We start from the raw sequence: 27,212 nt of genomic DNA on the forward strand, positions 1-27,212 counted from the left end.
AGCCCCCCATCAAAGCAGTCTCTTGAGGATTTGATAACGCGCTCAATAAATGGTGGCCGACTGGGTTGTCATGCTAAGGTTTGGCCACCAGGGGGCTCTGGGTTTCAGAGTTGCTGTCCTGCCAGTCCAGACAGGTGTAGGGCCCAGAAGCTTCTAGCTTGACCCCTGGGGAAACTTGTCTTCTCAGTCCCACCTCCAAGCTTTGCTGGGCTGGTGGCTTGTCAGGAATGCCCTGCGGTCCCATCTTCCTGCTCAAATCCTCCAGGGTCCTCCTAGAAGCCTCACTGATTCTCTCCACCCACTCCACCTATCCCAGGACAAAGGACTCTCCCAAACCCCAGCCCTGGGTCATGCCCTCCTGTGTGGCCATCCACACTCTTCTGGGCCGTGTTCTCCCTAATAGGACTGAGCTTTGAGGCCAGAGACCAGATCTCCCTCCCTACCAGATAACACAGCATCACTCATTCATTTATTGAGCCCCTAATGTGTGCAGGGCCTTTCCAGACATTGGTGGGGGGAAAAAAAAGACAAAACCTCTCATTCATGGAGCGTACAGTCTTCTGGGAGAGAGGCAGTAGATGAGGAAATATATAATATGAGGTCTGATGATGAGTGCTGTAAATAAAGCAACCTAAGGGGAAAGGCTGTGAAGAGGTGCTGTTTTAGTTTGGGGGGTCAGGGCAGAAGGTAACTTTTGGACACAGACCAAAACAAAGCAAGGGAGATTTCTAACCATGTTGGAGTATCTCATGTCAGAACAACATTGCCACTGAGAGCAACTGGGAAAACAAAAAAATACAAATAGACACACAAAATCTATTTGAAGATATCAAAGAGCTACCAAGGCTGGATTCCAGGAAGAAGAGAAGCTCATTACACTGAGGGGGCCAGAAGGTTAAGGAAGTGAGTGGAAAGCAGAGGCTAAGAGGCTGGGACTCTGAGCTGAGTGAGCTTTCAGCAGTGTCATGGCGCTGGAGATGAAAATGGAGACTGGGGCTCCCAAGGCAGGCAGGACTTGAGGAGCCAAAATCCGGGGGAGAAGGGAAGAGCATAAGGTGAGCCCAACCTTGCGTTCATATTTTCTCCTGGGCAGTCTCATGGAACAGGGTAAACAAAATTTGAAATTCAGGGTCTCCTAAGAAGGAGAGATCCAGTAAACACGTCAGTTAGGACCCAAGTAGGACTATAAATTAGAAGTAAGGGTCCCCTGTGATGCAGGGTCGGTGAGCCAAGGAGTCGAAAGAAAGATTTCTTGGACTCTCAAGATCTGGCAGTAGCTCTCTTTTATTTAGAGAATAGTGTGGAATAGCATGGGGACAGGACCCATGGGCAGTCAGGCTGCTGCGTGGGGACAGGGCCCACGGGCAGGAGGAGCTGCTGCTGCCCCCGCTACTGCTTCAAACATGGGTGGAGAGTAAGGCTAAATTTAAGGCATAGGTATGTGAGCCATCTCTTTACAAGACAAAGGAAAGAACATGTAAAAAAGTTGAAATGGTATCAGTGCAGGTGGGGTCTGGCCATTGGGTGGTCCCACAACTTTTAGATAAGAATCAAATCGGATTAAGTAAAGGCCAGAAGCCACCATCCTAAATCAGTTACATGAGATTGCCAGACAGTAACCAACTTAAGTTCTTGCCTTTGGCATTGATTAAGAGTTTCCAGAGATAAGGCCATCCCCCCTTCCTCCTGGTGTAGAGGGGGAGGCATGGAGATTTCCTTCACAAATGCAAATGTCTCTCCAAGGGCAAGCAAACTCTGCTCCTCGGAGCCTGCTTCTCATCTGCAGTTTTAAAATTAACCACCCTAAAATAATCCTCATCACCTGGAAGTAGACCCGCCACAAAAAGACCAGACCCAGCTTCACACTCACTCAGTCCCAGACTGGATTAAGAAGACTCCTACACCATCTGCTTCCGGAAGATAAAAGCAAGGTCGCCCTCGTCACACAAGCCTATTTACATTTAAATTGATTAACATTCAATTGAAAACTCAGTTCCTCTGTCACACTAAACACATTTCAAGCACTCCAGAGCCACATGTGGCCAGTGGCTACAGGATTAAACAGCACAGATACAGAACGTTTTCATCATCACAGAAAATTCCATTGTGTCGTGCTGTTCTAGACTGTTCTAGAATCCGGAAGTGCTGTTTTAGAATCCAGAGGAAAAACATTCTCAGCCACAGCCTCAGAAAACCTGGACAATTTTTCATACAAAATACCTGACAGTCAATAAAAAATTTACAAGCATGCCAGGAGATAGGACGAAATGATAGAACACCAAGCCAAAAACAGAGCATAGACATCACAGGTGATCCAGACGTCGGAGTTTCAGGCGTGGACTTTGTCATCAACATGTTCAAGAAAATACATGCCAAAATAGAGAATTTCACTGTCAAATTGGAATACATTAAAAAAGATCCAGGCAGGATGGAATAACTGCTACCAGACGTACCCTCCTGCTGCAAAAAACTATCAAATTAGACATAATATGTGAGGCAATTCGCTCTGCCTTGCTCCACATACAGTTCATTCTTCCAAATTCCAGCCCTGGTGACCAATACCAGCCTCAAGTCCACCACTGCCCACTTGGCTGTGTGCCCACAGAGGCAATGACTACATAGGGGTAACAGCTTCCCATATCGCTTTCTGTGAGCTCCCATTTTGAGGCTCCCATGTTGGTGCCTGGACATCTTGGCTTTTCACATTTCCCTGTAAGCTCTATCATGTCCACCTGCACCTGTGTTTCAGGTGAACTGCTCTCTCCTGTCCCCCCCCCCACCCCCCCCGCCCCAGACCATCACTTCCCAGCTCCTCTCACATTGTGTAAGGTCTAGATCCCCTAATAAATCCCTTATTCTCATAATTCCTTCAGTGGCTGTTTCCCTAGCCACCCGCTGTGTGATACACCTCTGATAAATTTTAGAGATGATTTTAGACTCTGGGTCATATTCTTTTCCTCCAGAGCACATTTACTCTTGCCTGTAGCAGGTGCATCACTTCAATCTGATCAGAGATTGAGGGAATCCAAAACCAAGCTTCAATCCTTAAGGGGTCTCATCTATTTCCAGTCCACCCTCCTCTTCAGGATGCCAACCACAAGACTGCAATGTTTACCAGGGCCCCTCCTCCATGGCAAGCCCTCAAGTACATCTTTTTTTTCTGCCTTTTCTCCCCAAAGCCTCTCCAGTATGTAATTGTATATTTTAGTTGTGGGTCCTTCTAGTTGTGGCATAATTCAACTACATCTTTTATCCTTCTAGCCCCATGAGACTCGTGTACGTTCTACCCAGCTTCTCAGTGACTGCTCAGAACCAGCACTCTATTTGAGGAAAATAATGGCTCCAAATACTTGGTTCATCTCTTTTCACTTCCAGCTTCTTCCATCTTCACTGTGCAAATTTTCTCTCTGTTGACCCCAAACATTTAAAATATTTTATCCAGCTTTTCTAGTTTTTTTTCTTTTCCAATAGGAAGGTTGGTTTGAAATAACCTGCCAAGCCACTGTCAGAATTGTGTCACCTGAACTAGAGAATTTGCTGAACCTTCCTGCATGCCCTGAGCCCCTCCACCCCTAAGGTTCTAGGATGCCATCCCCTGAGGGGCTCCCCCACAGGCCTTATTTCTCCCGGGACCAGCTAACCTGCTCCCAACTCATGAGCCACACCATAAGATTATTTGCTCTGTGGCCTCACCACTCTGAGTCTAGTCACCCAATAGATGAGTTGAGAGTTGCCATGCCCTCCCTGTTCTGGGCTGCACCCACTGCATCCCCCATGTCCCCACACACCACACCCCCCCCCCCATGTCCTCATTTAAAGCCAGCCGCAGCTAGTACCTGTCATGCTCACAAAGAGCTTGGGTGTCCCTGTGCCTCACATCCGGTCACCTTTCATGTTTGGCAAGGAATTGCTGGTCTGGAGGTCTCAGAGGAGGTAGATTTGCCCTGGCCCTCTTCTTACACATTTTAGACTCTGTCATGTGTGGTCACTGGAGCATCCAGGTGAGGATGGCTCCTTCCCAGAACCAGCAGCCATGGACTGGATCTAATTCCGCCTGGGAATCCTGGAGTGGAGAAGATGCAAGGATGCACTGACCCTTCTGCATCATCACAACCATAGCGTGCGTGTTGGGGGAGAGGGTGTCCCAGAGTGACCCCTTGCCAGTAAAAGTTGGTGGGTATCCTAACCCCTCACCAGGCCCTGGCATAGGGAGGTCAGGATCTCCTTGTGCTCAGACTCCAGGGTCCCCAGGATGCGGATGTCAGGTATCTGAGTCAACACTGGGGAGGAAGGGAAGAGACCTGGAGCTCAGAGAAGTAGGATATCAGGAGGACCGTTCATGCTTTCCTTCAACCTAACCCTCTGTGGAGGCTCCTACCCTACAGATCACGTTCAGAGGTTGTGTTTTCTATTCATTACAGTATCTCCCAAGAAGCCTTCTCCTCCCAAAGGAACAATGTCTGGCTCTCCTCCATCCTGGCATCTCTGTTTCTCAGGGAGCAATTGTAGGTGGAGGTCTCCAAGGAGGTGGCATTGGTCCCAGGTCCTTGGTCCTCTCCTGCAACTTTTCACCTGGCCTGTTTGTGGGCGTAGGAGGATCATGGTATATGTTGTCCCCTGCCATAAATCAGAAGACATAGACTATTCTAGAGTAAATTCATAAATTTCAGGATGAGAGGAGGTCAGAGCCCGAGGATATGCAGGCGCTTTGCCCTACACCATGTCCCCAATTCTCATACCTGCAGCTCCTACCCTGCATGCTTCTCCAAGTTGTACCCCCAAATGGAGACTGAGGACCCTCCATGAGGTCACATTTCCTGCAGCCATCTGACCCCTCCACACTCAAAGCAGGAGCAGCAGCAGCAGCTTGGGCTTGTGGGGAGCAAGTCTGGGACCCCTGACTTGACCAGATCCGTCCCTTCTATCTGGAGATCCGGGGAAGCTGCAGAAAAAGCAGGCATCTAGGGGCTCTTTCTGGATTGGGCTATCCCCAAATCCTCCCTCTGTTAGAAGCTCCCCTTTTCCCCAGTGACTATCAGGGAAGTGAAGGCTGAGCTCTTCACTAGTGATAACCTGTCAAGATGGCCCCCTCCATCCTCCTCCCCACTCACGTTGCTTCCTCTAATTGTGCATCCCCACCTCCTTCAGAAAATGGTTGAAGTGTGGTCTCTCTGCTCACTTAGAATTCCTGCAGCATCTCTCAGAGGAGGAGACTATAGGGGCCAGGACCAACCTGAAATTGAATCCTCTCTCGATTTTGGCTCTCAGCCCAGGCATGGTCACATAAGAAGCCTCAAGAAAGGATGGCTGAACTCATACTCATCTGCAAGGGCCCCCTTAAGGTCAGGGTTTGAAACTGTGAACTGAGGCCCTGGCTCCAGCCCCAGACTTTGGTGTGATGTTTGTGGATTTCTGGTGTCAATTTGAAGTGAGAAAGACCCTAGACTTGTGTGTCTTGAGAAACCTCAGCCCACCTTCAGGTTTCTCATGAGCTCTGCACATCTTCAGAATGAGTTCAAACTTCTAAACAGTTCCTCCAGCCCCACAAGACCTCTCCTCTTTATGGTACCTATTGAATCTCCATCTCCTTACTCTACCACCATTTTTCCCTGACTTTTCCTGGCTTTCTCTGCCCTTCATGACAACTCTTTCCAAGCTGTGGTCCACTGAGGCCACAGGATCCTTTCCCCGATTTGAATATTTAACCTTCATGTAGAACGAAATAAAACTGAGGACTTATTTCTGTGACCCATCGGCTCCAAATGCATCATCTCAACTAGACTTCTGATATTTCATTCTTTCTTTTGAGCTGAATCAGGACTTGGCATAGCATCAGGCAGAGAAAAGAATGACAAATCATGTTCTCTGTCGTCCAGAGCTCCATGACAGTACAAAGAAGGGATTAAAAGCAAGAGCAAAATATCGACTCACTGGAAAGTGAGGGGGAAAAGGAGAGGAGTCTGGACACAAAGAAGGTTTTCTGGAGGAGGCGAGGGTAGAGCCGGCCTTGAGAGGCAAGAAACCCAGCGGCCTGTGTAATGCATTGTCTTTCCAAAGCTAAGTCCCAACTTCTCTAGGATGAGGGGATGTTCAGGAGGAGACTGAGGAGGAGCTTGGCTGCCCCATGACCAGCACCTCTCTCCTGAAGGAGAAAATGTCACTGGCCACATTCTCCGTGCTTGTCACATCAGGATGAGAAAAGGCTCTGTCCCCAGGGGGCGCTCCATCCCTCATGCTTGACCCCGGAAGCGCACCCCGAATGGTGGGCGCTGTCCATGGTTCTGAGCATAGCTGGTCTCGGGAAACTCCCTCCTCTGCCATGGACCTCTATTCATAGGCATGAGGTCCTGAGCCTTGGGCCAGCAGGGCACCTAAGTTGGAGGGGCTTCGGAAAGGCCAGATCCCTCTTGGGAAGGAGGAGTCAGAGGAAGGGGTGGGAGCAGGCTGGGCTCATCTCTCTACTTTTCCTCTCACCTCTCGTATTGCCTTAACATTCTTCTAAACTTGTGCCAGCCTCGCTAAGGAACAAAGAATAACAAGGTATTTTCAGAGGTTCCAGGTTATGCTGATGCTGCCGGCCCTTGGACCACACTTTGAGTAGCAAGTCTGTGCCTGGATTTCCCGGCAGATAAAGGGTTAGGAAAGAGATGAATGTTCTCTGAAGTTCCCTGGGTGCCAGACGCAGGGCTGTGCCTTTTTGTATATATTGTCCCATTTAATTCTCACAACCGATCTGAGACAGAGCTGGTTAACAATTCTCATCTGGCAGAGAGGGAAACTGAGACTTGTGTGGTAAATGACCTTCACAGGGTCTCACATCTTTGATGCACATTTTGGGGCTGGGATTTTAACCCACACACCTGACGCCATAAAGAGTGCCCCTGAACCAACTCCACACTGGCCTCAGAAGAGCAGATGATACACACTGAGGAAGAGGTTTATTTAAAAGGGATAGAGAGCATCAGGCAATAGTCCAGGGCTGATGGTGGCAGCAGAGAGCAGAAGGAGAGGCACCACCCTCCCCGCTCCACAGGAGGCGAACTCTACAGGGATCAAGGTCACATCTCAAGGGACCAGCCACCAACACCATCTTTCAACTAGTTCGGGAACCTCTGCTGCTGGTGGACATGCAACATGCTCACTATGAGTGAAGGAGTGGATTCTACTTAGCATTTGCCACTGGAATGTCCCTAAAAGTGGAAGTTTCCCATTGAACTTTATGTGTCTTAGGGGAGCTAGTCAGGCCACCACTAAGAATTAAGATCTCACTGTGACCTAAAGAAAGGGTGGTTTCTGGAGACCAGCTATGGAGAAAAGGGGACTGGGGAAGAAGCTGGACATAAGTGGGGAAGAATATACAGAGACTGGTAATAACGACAAGAAGAAATATTGGTCCAATGTATTTACTGCCCACTGCCAGCTGACACTGTTAGCTGTTTCCACGTTGCATATTTTCCCACTGGACCTCACAATATAAGAATTCGCCTTATGAAATTAACTATATTTGGGGGTAGGCTAAGCTGCTTGAAACATTCATAAATAAATATTGAGCATTTATCTTGGCTGTGCACTGTGTTAGGTGCAAGAGATTCAAAAGTGAACAGAGCAGATTCAACATTAACTTCATCGTGAACCAGGACATTCTGTGGAGCCTCTGTTTTCTTATCTGTGTAATGGAGCAGGACGCCATTGCCTTCAGGAGCTTTTAGGGCTGTTGTGAGGCTGGGGAGGGGCTTTGGGGGACCTGAACTGCCCCACTTCTGCCAGGACTAACTTCCCTGCAGCATTTGCTCAACCCTAGCCATACCTCCCTCCCAAGTTCAGGACAAGGCAGGCCCCTGGCCTTTACTCAGACGGTCCTTCCAACTGCCATGCCCCTCCCCTGCTTCCTCATAACCCAATAACCTCTCCTTGGTCTGATACCTTGAAGATATACCTCCTTCTAGTCTGCCATCTATTAACTTTGTCTGAAGTGTCCTTTACCACAATATTTTCAACGTTGGTATTGTCAAATCCATCAAGATTTTTGGCCAGAAGGCTGAGTTTTTATTACCTTTTGATCATCACCTCTTAATAACATTATTCTTTCTTGAAATTTTTCCACAAAGGTGGCCATCAGAACGTAAGACACTTCCTAGCTTGAAATATATTTACGTATATTGGTTATAAAAATATCTTTATAGTTGACATTGTGTAAACTATAGATATTTATAGTTTATATTATATAAATATATAATATGTTTAAATATAATTAATGTATAATATATATTATATTTCTATAATACAAATATAGTTATAAATATATAATATATTATAAATACATGATATATAGCTTATATTATATAAATATATATTTATAGTTTACACTGTGTGGTCATCTCTCAGGTCAAGAACTAGAACTTGAAGGCTCCCCAGGAATCTCAGAGTCTCCCTCTGTTTTCCATCCTGTCCAAGCCTCTCATGGTTACCACTGTATTAACATTCCGGGCCATCTTTTTTCCCCTACCTTTGCCTATAAGCATAACACCTGCGTGTCTATTCTTACACAACATGTTTGCTTTAGAACTTCACGCAAATGGAATAATGTAGTTACATATATTTTGGATGACCTTAATAGAACCATGCCAGCTTTCTTTTCATTAATGTTGGCATAGTATATAATTTTGTCACCTTAATTTCGTCTCCTTTTGTCCATCTCTATCCTTACAATTTAGATGCATATATTATAAGGTGCATATGGATGGAATATTATTCCAAGCCAGCTCTCTGTTTTTAATTGAAGCATTTATCCCATTATATTCAATGTAAGTAACCCACATTATATTTTATTTTCTATATGTGCCACCAATTCCACATTAATTTATCTCTCCATTTTTGTCTTCTTTTGATTTACTAAGTTTTTTTTACAGTACACTTTTAATGACTTCTAGTTTATACGTTATACATTCTAACTCTATTCTTGTAGTCATTGCCATAAAAATTACTGCACATATAATTAACTTATCAAAGATTTTAGTAAGTGAAAACTTCTCTCTCTTCCTAGATAGTATGTTGATGTTAAGAAATGTAAAATACACTTGTCTTCCCCCACACACTTGGGACTTAGCTGTTATTATTGTCAGGAGTTTTATTTTATTTGTTTATTTATTTTTTTGAGGAAGATTAGCCCTGAGCTAACTGCTGCGAATCCTCCTCCTTTTGCTGAGGAAGACTGGCCCTGAGCTAATATCCGTGCCCATCTTCCTCCACTTTATATGTGGGACACCTACCACAGCATGGCGTGCCAAGCAGTGCCATGTCCACACCCAGGATCCGAACTGGTGAACCCCGGGTCACCAAAGCAGAACGTGGGCACTTAACCGCTGTGCCACTGTGCTGGCCCCTATTGTCAGGAATTTTAAAACTATCTTTTATTTTTATTCTATAGGTAATGAACTCCACCATTTATTTGTTCTAAAAGATTTGTATTGCTTCCTCATTTTTTAATGCTTTCTACCAAGTATAGATTATATAAAGTGATATTTAAAGATAGTATTTGCTTTCTTCTGCTCTCCATGGTTGCTACTGAGAATTCAGTCAATTAAACTGCTCCTCTTTTGAAGATGATCTGTCTTTTTCCTCTGGTTTGGGTTCTTTTGGTTTTCTTTGACTCACTGTTACACTGATACTGTTACCAAACCGGGCCTGTTTTGCCCACCACACAGTAAGCCAATCACTGAGATGATGAGTTTTGCAGAAGAGAAAGGGTTTATTCACAAGGCAGCCAGTGAGGAGATGGGACAACAATTCTCAAATCCGACTCCCCAAAAATGGGGATTAGGGATATTTATGGGATAAAGGGGCAAGGTGGCCTAAAGTATGGGGGCAGATGATTGGAGGGCTGGAAAAGTGAGGTATTCAATAATCTGTGCAAACATAGTCAAGATTCATAAGATGCATGTTCACAAAATGGCAGTCTTTGCATGATCTGAGGGTGGAGTTTTCGGCCCCCCCGATGTCAAAAGGTCACTTATTGGACATTCACGCAAGCCCAGTTGATGGGTCGCTGGTCTCAACCAACTTAAACTGAACAAGAAGTCGACTCTCAGTTCCTGAAGAACAGCTTAAGCACCGTGATCATGGTGACCCGAACATCAGACATGTTATCTATCAGGAAACTATGGGAGTCTGATAATATATTGCTTATCTACATGACTTTTAAGAACAAGCAGCACAACTAAGAATGGGCTGTGGGGGGAAATGACGAAAGCCTCAATTGATAATTGCCTGCAGAAAAAACTTTAGTTACTAATCAGAATTGGCCACTACAAAATGTGTCTGTGGGGCTGGCCCCATGGCTGAGCGGTTAAGTTCCCGCACTTGGCTTTGGCGGCCCAGGGTTTCATCAGTTTGGATCCTGGGCATGGACGTGGCACCACTCATCAGGCCGTGCTGAGGTGTTGTCCCATGTAGCACAACCAGAAGGACCCACAACCAGAGTATAGAACTTTGTACTGAGGAGGCTTCAGGGAGAAGAGGAAGGAAAAAAAGGAAGATTGGCAACAGATGTTAGCTCAGGCGCCAATAATAATAATAATAATAATAAATAGTGTCTCTTTGGCTTATTTTTAAGGACAAAAGACTCTGAAAGAAACTTTGACCTTCCCTCTAACGACCTAAAAGAGTTTGAGATAGAAAGCCAGTTCCAGGAAGGAACTAATACCACAAGATAACTACAGTTTAATATAAACTAGGTGTGATAGACAAGGACGAACCTAACAAAGTCCCTTTCATCTCTCATGGTCTTTGAAAGGCATGGTCAACATTTGCTTACCACAAATTTGCTTTTCCATCTCCATGTGAATTGCCTTCCTCCCCTTTGAAGTCCCAAACCACTGCCCCCAACATCCTCCTTTGTCTCCAGCTGAAGATGGTATTTAAGGTGGCTTTGGCCATTCTGGCGAGTTACTCAGTTTTCCTGGGTTTCTCCCATGTATACATGTTATTACACTTTGTTGGATTTTCTCCTATTATTCTGTCTCATGTCAATTTAATTATTAGACCAGCCAGAAGGACCTAGAGGGTAAAGGAATAGTTCTTCCTTCCCTACACTAGCTATCTAATCATTAATGGCTATCTGGCCACCAGTTTCGATACAAACTCAGTGTGGAAGTAATCTCCTAGGAAACTTCCCACCTTAGGCAGAGCCAGTGTCTTGACTTCCATTTCCAGGACTTGCAAGGCCACCCAACCAAAACTCACATGTTGAGTATGGGCAAATGCCACTGGGAATTTTGGTATTTGGCTTAGATATCCTGCCTTATTCTCTGGGTTCAAACTTGTCCCCAAATTCTGGCCTGGTAAGTTCCCATTTTCTTTTCAGGTATTCTATACTTTTAAAGTAAGGGATTTTTTTTTTCCTTTTCATCTTTTCCAAAGGATTTTGTTATTTTCAGCAGGAGGCTTGATCAGAATAATCTAACCTGTCATTACTGAAACCAGAGTCACAACTCAACTCCTTATGGTGCTGAAAATGGGGTTTGGGTAGTGGATGTCGGGAATCAATGTCCTCCTGGTTCCATGCTGGAACTGTCCACTTCTTTCCTCGTGGCCACTTTCTAAAGTTTAGCAAATAATTGATCCAGGTTTGGGTGCTTGTTTTGTGTTGCTGGGGGCACTCACCTGGGCCTGTTTTATTTGAGATGAGCCCCAAAAACATTTCCCTGACTGGAGCCAAGGTTGTGGCTGGACCAGCCCTTGTGGTTGTTTTTATGATTGCAGAACACGCTTCAGCAGCAACCATCAGGAAACTTTGAAAAATCAACTTTTATTACTCAAAAGTCCTGGAGGAGACACAGCACCCCGAGGGCCATTCAGCGAGATCGCGGGTATAGAGAGCCAGAGACAGTAAGGACCTGGGGTTCTGCCTTTACTCGGGTTGAGGCTGGGGTGTCTATGGTTTTGCAGGTTCACTACTGGCAAATTTAAAACATAAGAGCAGAAATTAAAGGGCAGGAAGGGAAAAGCAGGGTAACTCAAGAGGTCAGTTATGTAATTCACCTATGGCTTCCTAAAAAGGAAGGTTCACAAACGGGGCCGCCTGGCTCTTTCTCTAGTTGTACAGCTTGCAATACTTTTATCTGAGATGCACGTCTTCAAAATGGATGGCTCAGCAATCAAAAGCTTGATGACAATTAAAACTTACGGTCAAGAAAGCTTATGGTTAGCACTTACACTACATGCTGCTGGTGAATTTGGGGCTGTGTTTGTTTTAGTGCTTTCTTCAAAATAAATTAAATTTGTTCAACTTTAAAGGAGGGAGACTATGAGCTCTTTGTCCAATCCACCTTCTCAATCCAAATCTGCCCATGAACTCAAGTTTGAAGGACAACATGGTGTAAGCCAGATGAAAGCAAGGCAGCATGGCCTCCAAGAGAGGGATCTCAAATTGTAAAGACATGGGTATGAACCAGCATGGAAGGGTTAAAGAAGAATGGCCAATGGGGCTGGCCGGGTGACACAGCGGTTAAGTTCGCATGTTCTGCTTTGGTAGCCCGGCAGCCCAGGGTTCATCAGTTCGGATCCCGCGTGTGGATATGGCACCGCTTGGCAAGCCATGCTGCGGCAGGCATCCCACATATAAAGTAGAGGAAGATAGGCACGGGTGTTAGCTCAGGGCCAGTCTTCCTCAGCAAAAAGAGGAGGATTGGTGGCAGATGTTAGCTCAGAGCTAATCTTCCTCAAAAAAAAAAAAAAAAAAAAGAATGGCCAAGAGGAGAGGATGGATCAGTAGATAGCAGTGAGGTTATGAAGGATTTGAAGTGCCAGGAGCAGTTGCTTGTGATGTACTGTCCAAGGCCAGGGAGTCATGAATGGGTTTGTGCAGGAGAGAGAGTTAGCTCTCCAGCTGTTGGAAAGATCACTTTGGAGCCCACAAATGAGATGGTGAAGGGACTGGAGATCAGGAGGTGGAGGAATGAGTGGGAAAAACTGACAAGTACAAGTAGAGGAAGGAGATGACCACAGAGAGATTATAAGATGCTGTATCATGAACCAAATGCCAGGTTGAGGAGCCAGTCATTCCCTGGGGAGGCTTTGAAGCATTCTGGGAAGGAAAATAACATTGACCAGTTGCTTCTCTGTCCCCTGTGCCTGGTCACTTCAGCCTCAGGAGAACTTGCCAACAGGACCTTTTTGTAGAAGGAAGAGAGACCAGCAGGCACTGAGCACATGCCCTAAGCCGGGACCTCTGTGGGTTGATTTCCATGTGCCAATTTCTTTAATGCTCACAACCACCTTTGAGGTAGGAATGCACGATTTCTGATTTACAGAACGGTAAACTGAGGCACCCAGAGATGAAGTGAGTTGCTTGAGACCAATGCGTTAGGAAGTGCTGGAGCCTGCATTTGAGCCCAAGTCTCTAATCCTATCACCTGTCTTTTTTCTGCTCTACCAGGGGATGCTCATATCGTAGTTAATGTTAATATTGCTGCAACAGCTCCTCAGGCTTCCCTTAGTCATTGACTTCCTCTTTCTGCCTCAGAGGCTGTGCTCCCTCTGCCAGGACTGAGCTCCGGGAAAGTCCTCATTTGCTTGCCCCGATCTCAGAGTACTCGTTGGTGCTGGTGGCCTCCTGGTCCTGAGGCTCCTGAAACTTCATCTGGTGAAAGCTGAGAGAGGCATAATGAAGTTCCTGTTGCTCCTCTGAGGGAGGGGCATCTTCGGCAGGGGACACTTGCTCTGGGGGGCTCTCTGGCTGGGGCTTTTGCCTGGAACCCTGAGGAAAGGGGAGAGAAGGGAGTCAGAGAAGGAACAAAGGTGGGCATGGCCCCCAAGGGGAAGTTGGGCTGATGATAAATTTACTCATTCATCCTTTTATTCCATACACATTTCTTATGAACTCAACTATTTGTTCATTCATCTAAAATTTTGTGATACTACAATTGATTAGGCCATATCAAGGGCTTACTAATTGCATTTAATCCTCATCAAATCCCAGTATGAATTATATTCTTATTATCCCCATTTAAAGATAAGGAAACTGAGATAGGGAGAGGTTAAGTAACTTGCCCAAGGTCACTCATCTAGTAAATGACAGAGCCAGGAATCAAACCCAGGCCTGCCATGTCCCCTGTGCCGGGTCCTGGGTGAGGGGCCAGATGGACAGTGTGAGAACGCAGACAAAGACCCTGCCCTCAGGCAGCTTACAGTCTGCTAGGAGGACCAGATGATAGACAAGGACCAAGATTATAGACAAAGCAAACTTCTAACTTTGGTGTGTGTGATGAGATATTTTATGCAGAAACCAGAAAAGAGATGGCACTTATGGATCCTGGACCCAAGTTCCATAAAATGAAAACAAAAATAGAGCAGAACTCATGTCCCCAGTAAAGATGGTACCCAGACACTGGTGAACAATTCCCTTTCCTCTCCCACATCTGCCCAAACCTCTACACCACCACACTATACAAAAATGTGTTGAAGGCAACATTATCCTTCAAATACTAGCTCAGAAAAGGGAGAAAAAGGATTGGAGATTAGGGAAAAGTGGTTTCATGATGTCAGAAAAAAATAGACTATCTGGAGGGAGCTACCCGTATTAGGTGTGAGCAAGATGAGATGAAATGACAAAGCAGCTATGTTCATTGACCCTACTGCAGCCAAAGAGGGGGAAATAAGGACATGTGTCCATTAATAGCCTTATCTTCTATGAAAAAAAGATTAAATTGAGACTCATAAGGCAAGACACAGCTTAGATTAATGAACAGGAGAGAGGGATGTGTTCATTCTTTCACTCAACATCTCTTTGCTGAGTGCTTGCTATGAGTTAGGTGCCATTCTTGCAAATGGGAGTGTAAGAGGGACTGAAACAGTTCAAGATAACTGCCTTCATGCAGTTCCTTGTTAGAGAGGGAATAGCAATATTAGGCAATACATGTAAGGGTTGTCCCCACGCGCTCTTCTAAGCAGTTCTTGTAACAACTCAGTGAGACGGGTCCTGACATCTCAATGGATTCATTTTCAGAAGAGAAAGCAAAGACACAGAGAGGTTAATTCATTTGTCCCAAAGTCACACACTTTGGAAATGGGTAATTCCAGGACTTGAACGCAGGAAATTGAACTAAAGTTCATCACTTTACTATTCTGCCTACACTATGAAAGTGCCCAGAAAGGTAGATAATAAAATAACGGGAAAAACAAAGTTCTCTCTCCCGTAGTGCCTGTCAAGATAGTGAATTCATCCACACTACTGGCTCTATTTCCTAAGATCCAACATTGGAGGAACTACAGAGCTACGGGATGACAAAATTTCATAAATCAATCAGTCGATCGACTGATCGATCATCACATTGAAATCCAGAGAGGAAAGTAAAGGCTAATTTGAAGGAATGGAGTTGGGACGGTGGGGCGCTGCATCCCACGGCCAGGGAGACTGGCTTGTTGACGAGAGGATAAGCCACCTCAAATATGCTTGAGTTCTACTCCTTTCTCTCCTCCACCCTTGCCCTGGGACAATCACTGCCTATCCTCTTGTTGCAGAATTCAGAACACGGACAGGGCAGTGACAGGCAGGTTTCCTTGGACAAGTACCAAAGGCCCACTGGGGTGAAGAAAGCAGAGATGGAGCTTTGCCGGCCTTTGGGATTCTTTTGTCCATTCTCTCCTTTCCAAACTCCTGAGTCTGGTGGATCAAAATCCAAGAGGAGTCCTGGCTCAATGCTACTTCTCCCTGAGGGTCTGAAGGCAAAAGGGTGGCCTGAGCTGCTTTCTTGGGGAGATGGGAAGTGGGAACGATCAGTTGTGGTTGGTGCCTGGGAGTGCTCCACCCCAGGGCTTGTCCCCTTCTCTCCTTTGAGCTGACGCAGACAGCATCTGCCCTTTGCCCTCACCCAATCGACACTGTAAGACAGAGTAGCTAAAATCCCAGGGGAATACGAGCTCACAGGTCAGAAGACTGGACACCTGTGGAGTGTAAATGTCCCAGAAGAAAAACAAGCTGATGGAACCTCCAAAGCACAAGCATCAGAACACTTTAATCAAGAATTTAAACTAAACATACTAAATGCACTAAAAGAGGTAAGCAATGCTATTACCAGCATGCAAGAAAGAGTAAGAAATTATGGAGGCCAGCCCTGCGGCGTAGTGGTTAAGTTCAGCATGCTCTGCTTCAGTGGCTGGGGTTCATGGGTTCAGATCCTGGGTGAGGATCTGCACCACTCATCAGCCATGCTGTGGAAATAATCCACATACAAAATAGAGGAAGACTGGCAACAGATGTTAGCTCAGGGTGAATCTTCCTCACCAAAAAAAAAAAAAAAAGATTAAGAAATTATGTACATCAGAAACTATGTGTGTAAAACAAGAAATTATGTAAATTATTAAAAAGGAACTATGTACATAACTATGTAAAAAGTGGAAATATTATGTTTGAAAAATATAATAGGATGAACCTGACAGATGGGATGAAGAACAGAATGAATACAATGGGAGGCAAGTTCATGAGCTGGAAGGGCAGTTTGAAGCCTCCCGTAGAATGGGGAAGGATGCAGAATAGAACATATGAAAGAAAGGTTAAGGTAGATGGAGGATAGAAAGAGAAAAATCTCAATTCAAACTATAATAGTCCCCAAATGTGAAAAATAGGAAATAAAAAGAGGAGAAATATTTGAATGTAAATAGTGGTGATAAAACTATCAGAATTAAAGAAAGATGAACCACCTCAGCTGAAAGGGGCCCACAAATTCAAGAAAAGAGACAAGGGAAACCCCACACCCTAACACACTATAGTGAATCTCTCTCTCTTTTTTGTTTTTGTCAAGGAAGATTGGCTCTGAGCTAACATCTGTTGCCAATCTTCCTCTTTTTTCTTTCTCCCCAAAACCCCAGCATATCCTGGTTGTAAGTCATTCCAGTTCTTCTATGTGGGACGCCACCACAGCATGGCTTGATGAGCAGCGTGTAGGTTTGCACCCAGGATCCAAACCAGTGAACCCCAGGCTGCTGAAGCTGTGCCCGTAAACTTAACCACTATGCCATGGGGCCAGCCCCTATAATGAACCTTAAGAAAATCAAAACCAAAGAGAAAGTGTAAAAGTTTCCAGGGAAAATGAGTGGATTGCCTATAAATGTGCAAGATTCAGACAGACATGAGATTTCTTAACAGTCATGCTGGGTACAAGAAGCAGTGGAGTAAAATGTTTAAAGCTTTGAAGGAAAATCACCATGATCTTAGAATTTATATCCTGCCAAATGAAATTCAAATGTAGGAGGATAAAAAATATCTTCAGACACGCAAGTCTTCAGACATCTTAACACAGCAAAACCCAATTGAAAACACAGTGGGAGGGAGAATTCAAACAAAAAGAATTCAAATAAAGATAACAAAAGCAAGAAACACTGCAATAAATATGAGATATAAAGGTGACAAAATACTTCAGTAAAATGTGTACCTGTGTATTAAAAAAAAAGACCAACGAATAGAAAAATGTTAAATATGTTCATAATCACCGAGAATGAAAACTGGAGATCTAGAAATGGAACCAAAATTGTGGAAGGTGGAAGGAGGAGAGACCAACAGATACAGAAGCATGCTCAAGTTCTTTTGTTAGCTGTAATACAGAGGTATAAATTTTTTAAGTAAGAAAGGAGAAAATAAAATATTGAAAAAAATGGATCCAAGTGAAAGGAGAAGGTAAAATAGTAGAAAGAAATCCACATATATCAATAACCACAATAAACACAGATAGAGTGGACTCAACGGAGGATGTCAAATTGGATTTTAAAAAAACTAATTATATATTGTTTACAAAAATCATTGCTAAAGCATAAATAAAGTATTGGGGGACAAAGGGTGGAAAAATATCAGGTGCCTTACTGACCAATGAGAAATTGGTGTATCTCTGTTAAGATCCAACCAAATAGACTTTGCAGCAAAAAGTATCAAGAAGAGTAGAGAGAATTACTACGTGTGTTTTGTTCAATTCACTAAGAGGATGCAAGACTCCTAAAATATATGGTTGTAATTTCAAAGTACATCCACTATAAGAAACATATTTGGTAGAACTGCAGGAAAAAATTGACAAATGTATTATCCTAATGTGGGATTTCAACATCCCTCTATCAATTATTGATAGGCCGTGAAGACCTATTTGTAAAGCTTTGGATTTGAACAATACGATTAACACACTGGCCAACTGATCCATTGATATAGAATCTAAGAAACAGAAAACATACCTTCTTCTTAAGCACACGGGAAATACACACAAAAATTCATTACACACCAGGCCACAGATCAAGTCAACAAATTTTAATGATGGGTGTTGTTAAAGCGATGTTTTGAAAGAAATTTACCCGTAAATGCTTTTATAATGAAGGAAGAGTGTTATACATTAATAAGCTAAGTTCCTGGTGTAAAAGGTTAGCAAAAGAACACCAGAAAAAGCCAAAGCAAGCAGAAGGAAGGTACTAAGAAAATGAGAGTCAAAATAAATAAAATAGAAAACCAAGATACAGCGATAAAATTAACAATCCTAAAAGTTGGTTTCTTGAAACTAATAACAAAATAGGCAAACAATTGACAAGATTTGTCTAGGGAAAAAAGAGAGAAGTCACAAAAGACTGGTCAGGAATGTAAAAGGGGAAGTAATCCCAATTAAACCCAACAGAATAAAATTAAAAGAGTACTACCCATAACCTTTCATCAAAAAATGATAAAACTTAGGTGAAATGAACAAATTCCTAAAAAAAAAAGCTCACGGAAGAACATGTAAAATGACTGAATCAGAAAAATTGCACATAGAAACAAGAGCATGTCTAGGTGGTTTTACTAGTGACGCCTATTAATTATTCAAGAAACAGGTCATTCCAATTTTATACACTCTCTTCCAGATAATAGAAAATGCAGGAATATTCTCCAATTCTTCAATATTATCTTGATACTCTAACAAGCATATGACAGGAGGAGAAAGGAAAATGAAGGCCCATTTTGCCCATGCACATAGATGCAAACACACTAAACCAAAGGATAGCAGACTGAATTTACTAGGGTACTAAAAAAAATATATATATGTATACACACACACACACACATATATATGTATAATGAACAATTTGGTTCTTTCTCAGGAATGCTAGAGTAGTTTCTATTAGAAAACCATGAAGTGTCATTCACAATGGTAAGAGAGGAGGGGAAAATCATATCAGTAGATGCATTTGAAAAGCTCAACAGAAATTTATGATAAAAACTTAAATCGTTTAGTGATCGGAAGGAACTTCCTTACCCTGATAATGGTTACCTATTAAAAAAAAAATCCTACGACCAAAAACCAACTTAAATGGCAAGATATTGGGTGCATTTTCTTCAAAAACAGGAGTAATAATGGATGCTCAGCTTCACCACCTCTATTTGACTTTGGAGGATTAGCCAGGATATGAAGACAGGAAAAAGGAAGGAAGTGTTTAGGATCAAAGTGAAGAAATAAACTGTGTTTTGAAGAAGATATGATCAACTAATTTGAAATCCCAAAAGATTCTAAGTGGCACTCAAGACCAATTTGTGATATTTTTTTAATTAAAAAAAGTCTATAAAAATACTTCAATGTCTGTATACAAATTATTAGAATGAACAGGAGAGGTTAACAAGTTGGAAGAATATAAGATCAATTAAATATGTCATTGTGCGTCACTCATTCCTGCGTCTACTGAGAGAATGAAGAGAATTCTCAGCACTGAGACTGCTGATGCCCCAGAAGATGTGGGTGTCACTACACAGAGATGAACATTTATAGTGAAGAGGCTGGAGGAACCCAGGAGAGGGCCTCAACTCCTTCAGGAAGTTGAGGAAAGTAAAAAGGAAAGTAAAAGGAGAAGCTGTGTGTGGACAAATAGTGAGGAAATGAGGAAAGTGGCTACTGTTCAAACAATCTGTAGTCACATACTGCCCACAATCTGAGGTGTTACAAGAACTTCTATTGCCGGATGGGGTAGTCTGAGTGTGTTCACTTCCCCATCATTTATTCTGCAGAATGAATCTTTTGTAGAAATCTGAAACCCCTTAGAAGAAGATCTGCAGAAAATGCACGGGACCAGGTGCTTCTTGTTCAGGACCTAAAGCCCAAAAGGACAAGCTGATTCTTGATGGAAATGACACCCAAGACCAGTCTGTGGTTTTTTGAATTGCAAAAAACAACCTCACGTATTTTCAAAAGATATTTTCATTCTGCATACCAGCAATGAGCAATCAGCAAATGCACTTTTAAAATGATAGCATTTTATAACAGTAACAAAAACTAGTATTTAGAAAGAAAAAATAGCAAAATATGTGTAAGACCTGTGTGAAGGAATTCTACTTCTTTTTTGAAAATATTAGAAAAGATTTAAACCAATAGAGAGATATCTGCTTTCGAGGATAAGAAAATTTGAATTCGTAAACAAGTAAATTCTTCCCTAACTGATCTATAGATTCAATGTAATTCCAGTCAAAACAGCAAGAAGAATATTTTGGGGAACTTGACAAACTAATTCTAGCATTTAAATAGAAGAACAAAGACTCAAGAATAGTCAAGACATTATTGAAGAAGATTAAGGAAGAGACCTTGTTATGTCAGACATTAGGACTTATTTTTGAGTCTATAGATTCTGTTGACTCTATAGACAGTTCTGACTCAGAGGCAGTGAAATTGACGGTTGGAACAGAATAGACACCACAGAAAGAGACTTACACATGTATAGAATTTTGATATACGACAGAAGTGGCATGGCAGATTAGTGAGGGAGGGAGGGAGAGAATATTCTACAAATGAAGGAGGAAAATACATAGATCAATACTGCACACCACACACAAAAATCAACTCCAGTTAGATTAAGACTTCAAATGTCAAAAAGAAAACAAAACTTTTAGTAGGAACTATACTTGAATGTCTGAAGTTTAGGATGGGGAAGATTTTCTTTTTTGGGGGGGGGGGCGGGCAGGATTAGCCCTGAGCTAACTGCTTCCAATCCTTCTCTTTTTGCTGAGGAAGACCGGCCCTGAGCTAACATCTGTGCCCATCTTCCTCTACTTTATATGTGGGACGCCAACCACAGGATGGCTTGACAAGCAGTGTCATGTCCGCACCCAGGATCCGAACTGGCGAACCCCGGGCCGGAAGCGGAACGTGTGCACTTAACTGCTGTGCCACCAGGCCAACCCCAGGAAAGACTTTCTTAAATGAGACCCAAAAGGCACTCAATCAAAAAGAGAAGATTGTTGAATATGTTTATATTACAGTAAAGAACTTAAGACAAGTTACTCACTGGGAGAAGATATTTGCAATACGTATAACCAAAAAAGTAGTATAAAAATATATAAAGCTCTCCAACAAATTTAATAAGAAAAGGTCAAACACCCAACAGAAAAAATGGGCTACAAATGTGACCAGGTATATTAGAGAGGAGGTGTTCATATGCCAGTGAAGACGCAGAGAGATTCTCATCCTCATCGGCAACCAAGGAAATGAAAATCAGCACCATAATGAGATAGTGAGATGACAAAAAAGTTGGGAAAACCAGGAGCTGGAGAGATTGTCGATCAACAGAATCTTATAGGCACAGATAAGAGTATAAATGGATGGAACTGCTTTGGAAAACCATTTGTCACGATCTTGTAAATATGAACATTCACATACGCTATGACCTAATAATAGACGCTTAAGTAATGCTAAAGAAAAACTCTTACACTTGAATACAGTGAGATGAATAAGAATGTTTGTAACAGTAGCATCTGGATAGAACTCAAATGTCCACCAGTTCAAGCTTAGATAATAATCATAAAATGACATATTATACAATGGGAACTGCAACTTTGTGCAACAACATGGAGGAATCTTCACAACATAATGCTGAGTCTACAAAGCAAGTCCAAGAAGAGGGCCTGGAGCGTGACCCCCTTTGTAGGTTCAGAAGCAGTTAAACTAAATAGGGTATATTTCAGATACAGATATATGTGATAACACTACGAACAAAAGACTCAGAGCAGTGGTTACTGGGGCTGGGTCAGAGATCAATATGGGCAGATGTAAGTTATCAGCGTTTGAGGTCTTGAGTTGGATGGTGGGTTCACAGCTGCTTATCACATTATGAATAAAAACGAGTAAGTCAAAGAGAACAAGCCTTGCTCCACTGATAAAGGCTTGGTGATGAACAAAGCATTTTGAATAATTCCATCTAACACAGCCCAACTTTATATAAGGGGAGGGGGAACATGCAGGACAGGGACAGAGTGAGACAAAATTCCAGCCTCTGTCCCCAAGGCCTTCACAAGGACAATGAGAGGGTGAAGACAGGTAAATACAGTGATGTGTGACGTGCCCCTCTGCACAGGGATGCACATGGGGCTTCGGGGACACAGAACAGGATGGATGGACATTGACGGAGAAGGAAATGACAAAGGTTTCCCAGAGTAGGAGATGTTGATATTGATTGGAGCTAGAAGAATGAGATGAAGTGGTCTGCTGTAAATGCAGAAGGGAGGGCACTTCAGGTGAGAGGTATTGTCCATGCAAAGGCTCCAAGTCATAAAGAAGTCATTGTATAGAGACAGTGACAAGGTCAGTGTGGCTGGACCATGGGGCAGAACCAGAGGCTGAAGTGGCCATGAGGGGAGATCTCAAGAAGGACCTCAAATATCGGATCCAGGAATGTGACTTGATTCTCCAAGCAGTGGCAGCAAACAACATTGAAATTCCAGAATGGCTGGAAAGTAAATAGAATTTGGAAGACTGTTCTGGCAGTCTTTATCTGGCAAAGAGGTGAGGTAGGCTCAGTAGTCAGCAGGGTTGAAGGAAGAGGATGACCAGGGGACCATTCACTCTGGGAGATGAAGGGGAAGAACAGAAGGGAAGTCAATTCCCAGGTGTCTGCCCAGGTGACTAGGGAAGAGCAGATTTGGACAAATGCTAAGAAGCTCAGCCTGGACTCACCAAATGGACATGCACAGGGCCCTCCACTGCATGAGAAGATGCCCACATGACTCACCCAGGCAACTGTACCCATGACAGGATCTTCATCATCCGTGCCCTCTCGTTTCCCGGCTGCTTGCTTCCTGCAGGTTTTCACTCTAAGGGGAGAAACCATTGCACTGCATCCAGATCCTGGAACCAGACTTGGAGACCTTCCTGACATGCAAGTGAGGACTCCATCCTCCTGAATAACCGGGGGTTTGGCCAAGACTGAGTTTCCATCACTAAAGACCCTTGTTACATACAAAAACTTGTACATGAATGATCATAACAGTGTTATTCATGAGAGCCAAAAAGTAGAAACAACCCAAATATCCATCAGTGGACGAATGGACAAATAAAATGTGCCCAATCCATACAATGGAGCATTGTTTGGAAATGAAAAGGAATGAAGAACTGACATGTGCCATAACATGCAGGAACCTTGAAATCATCACACTAAGCGAAAGAAGTTAACCACAAAGGACCATGTAGTATATGATTCCATGTACATGAAATGTCCAGAATAGGCAAATCTAGAGAGACAGAAAATAGATTGGTGGCTGCTTGGGCTAGGGGGAGGAAGAGGGCAGGATGACAAGGAAGGAGTGCAGAGTTCCTCCTTGTTTTGGTTTCTTTTTCATTTTGGGCTAATGAAGAAGTTGTACAATTGACGGTGCCAATGGATGTACAACTCTGTGAAAATACTAAAAGCTACTGAACTATACATTTTAAATGTATGGGAATTATATCTCAATAAAGCTGTTACCCACCACCAAAAAAGATGCCTCTAAACCTACTCTACTCAGCTATGCATTTCTGCAATTCAGTGACTTCTCACCACACTTCCTACCACCCCCCACCCCCACCCCGACCCAGGACAAAGGCTTACATGTAAAAGAAGGTGAGGCACAAACAGAGTGACAGCAGGGCCATGGCACCAGCACCTCCAAGAGCTGCAGAAACCATTCCTGCCGAGGATACCAAATTGCCTGCAGAGAGGATGGGTGTTAGAGGACACACTCCCAGGCCTCGGTCTCTTGTCTTCCCACCTCCTTGCAGAACTTGCTCTAGGGTCTTGTTCAGGCAAGAGATGGAGCACCTGTCCTAGCAATCACTTTCTGTCCAGGCCCCAGCCCCTCTGCCTCCAAGCTTCATCTCTTCTAGAATAATAACTCCTTTCTACTTCAGCCTCTGACCTGGCAGCAGCAGGACAGTGACGTTCTGGGACCCATGGATATTCATGGCCTCACAGCTGAACCTGAGGCCGGAGCTGAGCCCCCTGCTGAGGCTCAGGGAGCTGTTGGCCCAGGGTCCCACCGAGCTGGAAGTGACTGTGAAGGAGGCGTTGCTGTGGTTTCCCACCACCAGCCTCTTCCCCAGCCGCCAGCCCAAGGAGGCAGCTGGGTGGGCTCGAGATGAGCAGTTGCAGCGCAGACTCTGGTCCTCCCAGGAGCACGAGGGTGTCAGCAGCTTTGGGGGGTCTGTGGGGAGGCGGGATAAGGGTCAGTGATGCCTCTGCCCTCCCCAGGACCCAGGTGTCCTGCCTCCCAAGTCCCCTCCCGCCCAACTCACAGTGCACACAGAGGGTCAGAGAGACCTGCTGGGAGCCCAGTGGGTTCTGAGCTCTGCAGATGAATTCGCCTTCATGCTCCAACTCCACCCAGGGCAGCTCCAGGATCTTGGACTTCCTGGCCTGGGAGGGGCTCAGGGTCCCATTCATCTTGGCCCAGCTCACTGTGGCCTCAGGGTTGCTCTCAGTGACACAGTCCAGGAGCAAAGATGCCCCTTCCAGGACCTGAAGACACGAGCCATTCCCTGGGTGTTTCAGTTCTGGAGAAAGAAAGAGAGAGTGTACTCAAGAGCCAGTGAGCTCTGGGAGGCTGACAGTTTCCAACCCTCCCTCCTTTCAGGATATGGTTGGCATCTTCCTCTCTTCCCCTAGCCTGTTGGCTTGGGTCTGGATTCAAAGGCTGGGTCTTTACACCCTAGGACATTGACCCAAAGTGTCTGGGCCTCATCTCTTCAGGGGAGGCTCAATGTCCACTGGGACATGCCTGGACTGTTTGGTGGAGAGAACAGAGAGTCCCACGGCTTCAGGAAGCAGATTCCATGAATGCAGCAGGAAATAAGACTGAGGATGCTGGGGTGGAGGAGTAGGAGGAGAACCAGAGGCAGTGCCATGTGGGGCGAAATGCACTTTGAACAGAGTGTGTGCATGTGTGTGTGTGCATGCACATGTACCTGTGCATGCACTCAGGCACACAGGAGGTAGGGGAGGGGAAGGTGGTCATTTTTTTTTAAATTTTTAAAAATTTTTTCCTTTTTCTCCCCAAAGCCCCCCGGTACATAGTTGTATATTCTTCATTGTGGGTCCTTCTAGTTGTGGCATGTGGGACACTGCCTTAGTGTGGTTTGATGAGCAGTGCCATGTCCGCGCCCAGGATTCGAACCAAAGAAACACTGGGCCGCATGCAGCGGAGCACACGAAATTAACCACTCCGCCAGGGGGCCAGCCCCCGGAAGGTGGTCATTTTTATCTTTGCTCTTCCCATATCTGATTTCAGTCAAGCTCTGATAGACCCTGTCTGTTCAGAGTCGGCCCCAGGGGCAGGTCACAACCCCGGAGAGGAGAGGTTCTTTCCTACCTGTGACATTTCCGGAGAGGACACGGATGGTGAGGTTCTGTGGAGCATCTGGGATAGAAAGACATAGCCCCGTTTCAGAGGTGAGGAGGGGGATGGAAGCTGAGCCTGCACCCAAGGATGGTGGTGGAAACTGGAGAAGATGGAGGTTGCTGTTCTTCCTGCACGCTCCCCACCTGGACTCCCAGGGCTCAGATCCATGCTTGCGTGTTCGAAGCTTGCTCACCCTCACTCTCTCCCTCTACTCTACACACACAGCCTCATCCGCCCCCAGGGACCAACCATCCCTCCAGCACTCACAGGAGATGATGAGCTGGATGGTTCTCTCCGTGGCCACCTGAGCTCCTTGGCGTTTCACCCAACAGGTGAGGTTGGTGCCATGGTCTTGGAGCCTCGGTGTGAAGGTGAGTACTGAGGAACGGAGGGTCTTGGGGTTCAGCGAGTGAAGAGCCATCCCCTCCCAGGAGAACATGAGAGGTCGTCCCCCTTCACAGGACCCTGGCAGGCTGCAGGTCAGCTTTGTGGGGCGGCCAGACTCCAGAGGCTCCAGAAGGTGGATGTCGGGTTTCTCTGTCAGGTCTGAGGAGGAGACAGAGAGATGCCTGGGCCCCAGGGGGGTGGGGACCCAGGGTGTGACCCTGAGAGGGACCAGAGCCTCAGGGTCTGAACTGACCCTGGTCCTGTATCCCTCTGACCAGCCCAGCCCAATGCCTGGAGCAGGGAATGTTCCAATGTTCTGTCTAAGATGAGGGTCTCCACATCCCAGGCTCCTCTCCTGGGGCCCCTGCTGTACCTGTCACCAGCAAATGCAGCTTCTTATCTCTGTAACTATAGTTCACATAATATCCTCTCTCCACTCGGAAGGAGTAGATGCCTGTATCGCTCCTCCTGGCGTCTCTGATGCTCAGGGAGCAGTTGTTGGTCCTGGGGTCCCCGACGAGGCGGAATCGGCCCTGGGTTTCTGTATCCACTTGTTCCTCTGGGTTGTTTGTGGCCACAGGCATAGGGTAGCGCTGGTAACCCCCATCCCGGAACCAGTAGATGTAGAGTTCACCAGGGGAATTCCACCCACCCCAGGGGTAGGAGAAGGAGCAGAGCACGAGGACACACAAACCCTCCTGCACGGTCACCGATTCCGTCAGTTGGAGCTGGTACCCTGGATACTCCTGCAGGGACCCTGGGGGGGACACAGACACTCAGCTGCAGCTCCGGCCCCTCCCCCTCCCATGTCCATTCCTCCCCCTGGGCCACTCACCCCCCCACAGCAGGGGCAGCAGCAGCAGGGGCACCATGTCTGCCCAGGCCAGAGCACAGCCCGGCTCCACTCTCTCTGTCAGGGAAGGAAATGCCCCAAATGTGGGGTGAGGCTGAGGAAGCCCCAACAGGAAGCTAGTGGGTGAGGGAGAGCTGTCGCCACCACGGAACGGGAACTAGGAACCACAGGCAGTGGGGTGAAGTAGCAGCTGAGAAACCGTCCTGTCCCACCCTCTCCCTGCACCCGGCACTGCAGGTGAATATACCGAGGCCCCCAGGGGTAGAGAGGCTTGTCCAGATGTGACCCTGGAAGTGATCGCATCCCAAATGCTGTTGAAGTCAAGAGTGAGGTCACCGA

General features: G+C 45.2%; 1 protein-coding gene across 1 annotated transcript; it reads right to left on the reverse strand.

Moving 5' to 3' along the window:
• Nucleotides 1-11,786: 11,786 nt before the first annotated feature.
• Nucleotides 11,787-26,995, reverse strand: LOC138915072 (sialic acid-binding Ig-like lectin 5). Its single transcript, XM_070224903.1, has 9 exons — nt 26,856-26,995; nt 26,394-26,777; nt 25,901-26,179; nt 25,604-25,651; nt 24,531-24,788; nt 24,155-24,439; nt 23,848-23,947; nt 22,993-23,074; nt 11,787-13,756 (listed from the first exon to the last, which is right to left on the reverse strand). The coding sequence occupies exons 1-9, from the start codon at nt 26,890-26,892 to the stop codon at nt 13,565-13,567; spliced, it is 1,665 nt and encodes a 554-aa protein (XP_070081004.1). The 5' UTR covers nt 26,893-26,995; the 3' UTR covers nt 11,787-13,564.
• Nucleotides 26,996-27,212: the final 217 nt, after the last annotated feature.

This window comes from Equus caballus, chromosome 10 (assembly GCF_041296265.1).
Source record: "Equus caballus isolate H_3958 breed thoroughbred chromosome 10, TB-T2T, whole genome shotgun sequence".
NCBI classification, from domain to species: domain Eukaryota; kingdom Metazoa; phylum Chordata; class Mammalia; order Perissodactyla; family Equidae; genus Equus; species Equus caballus.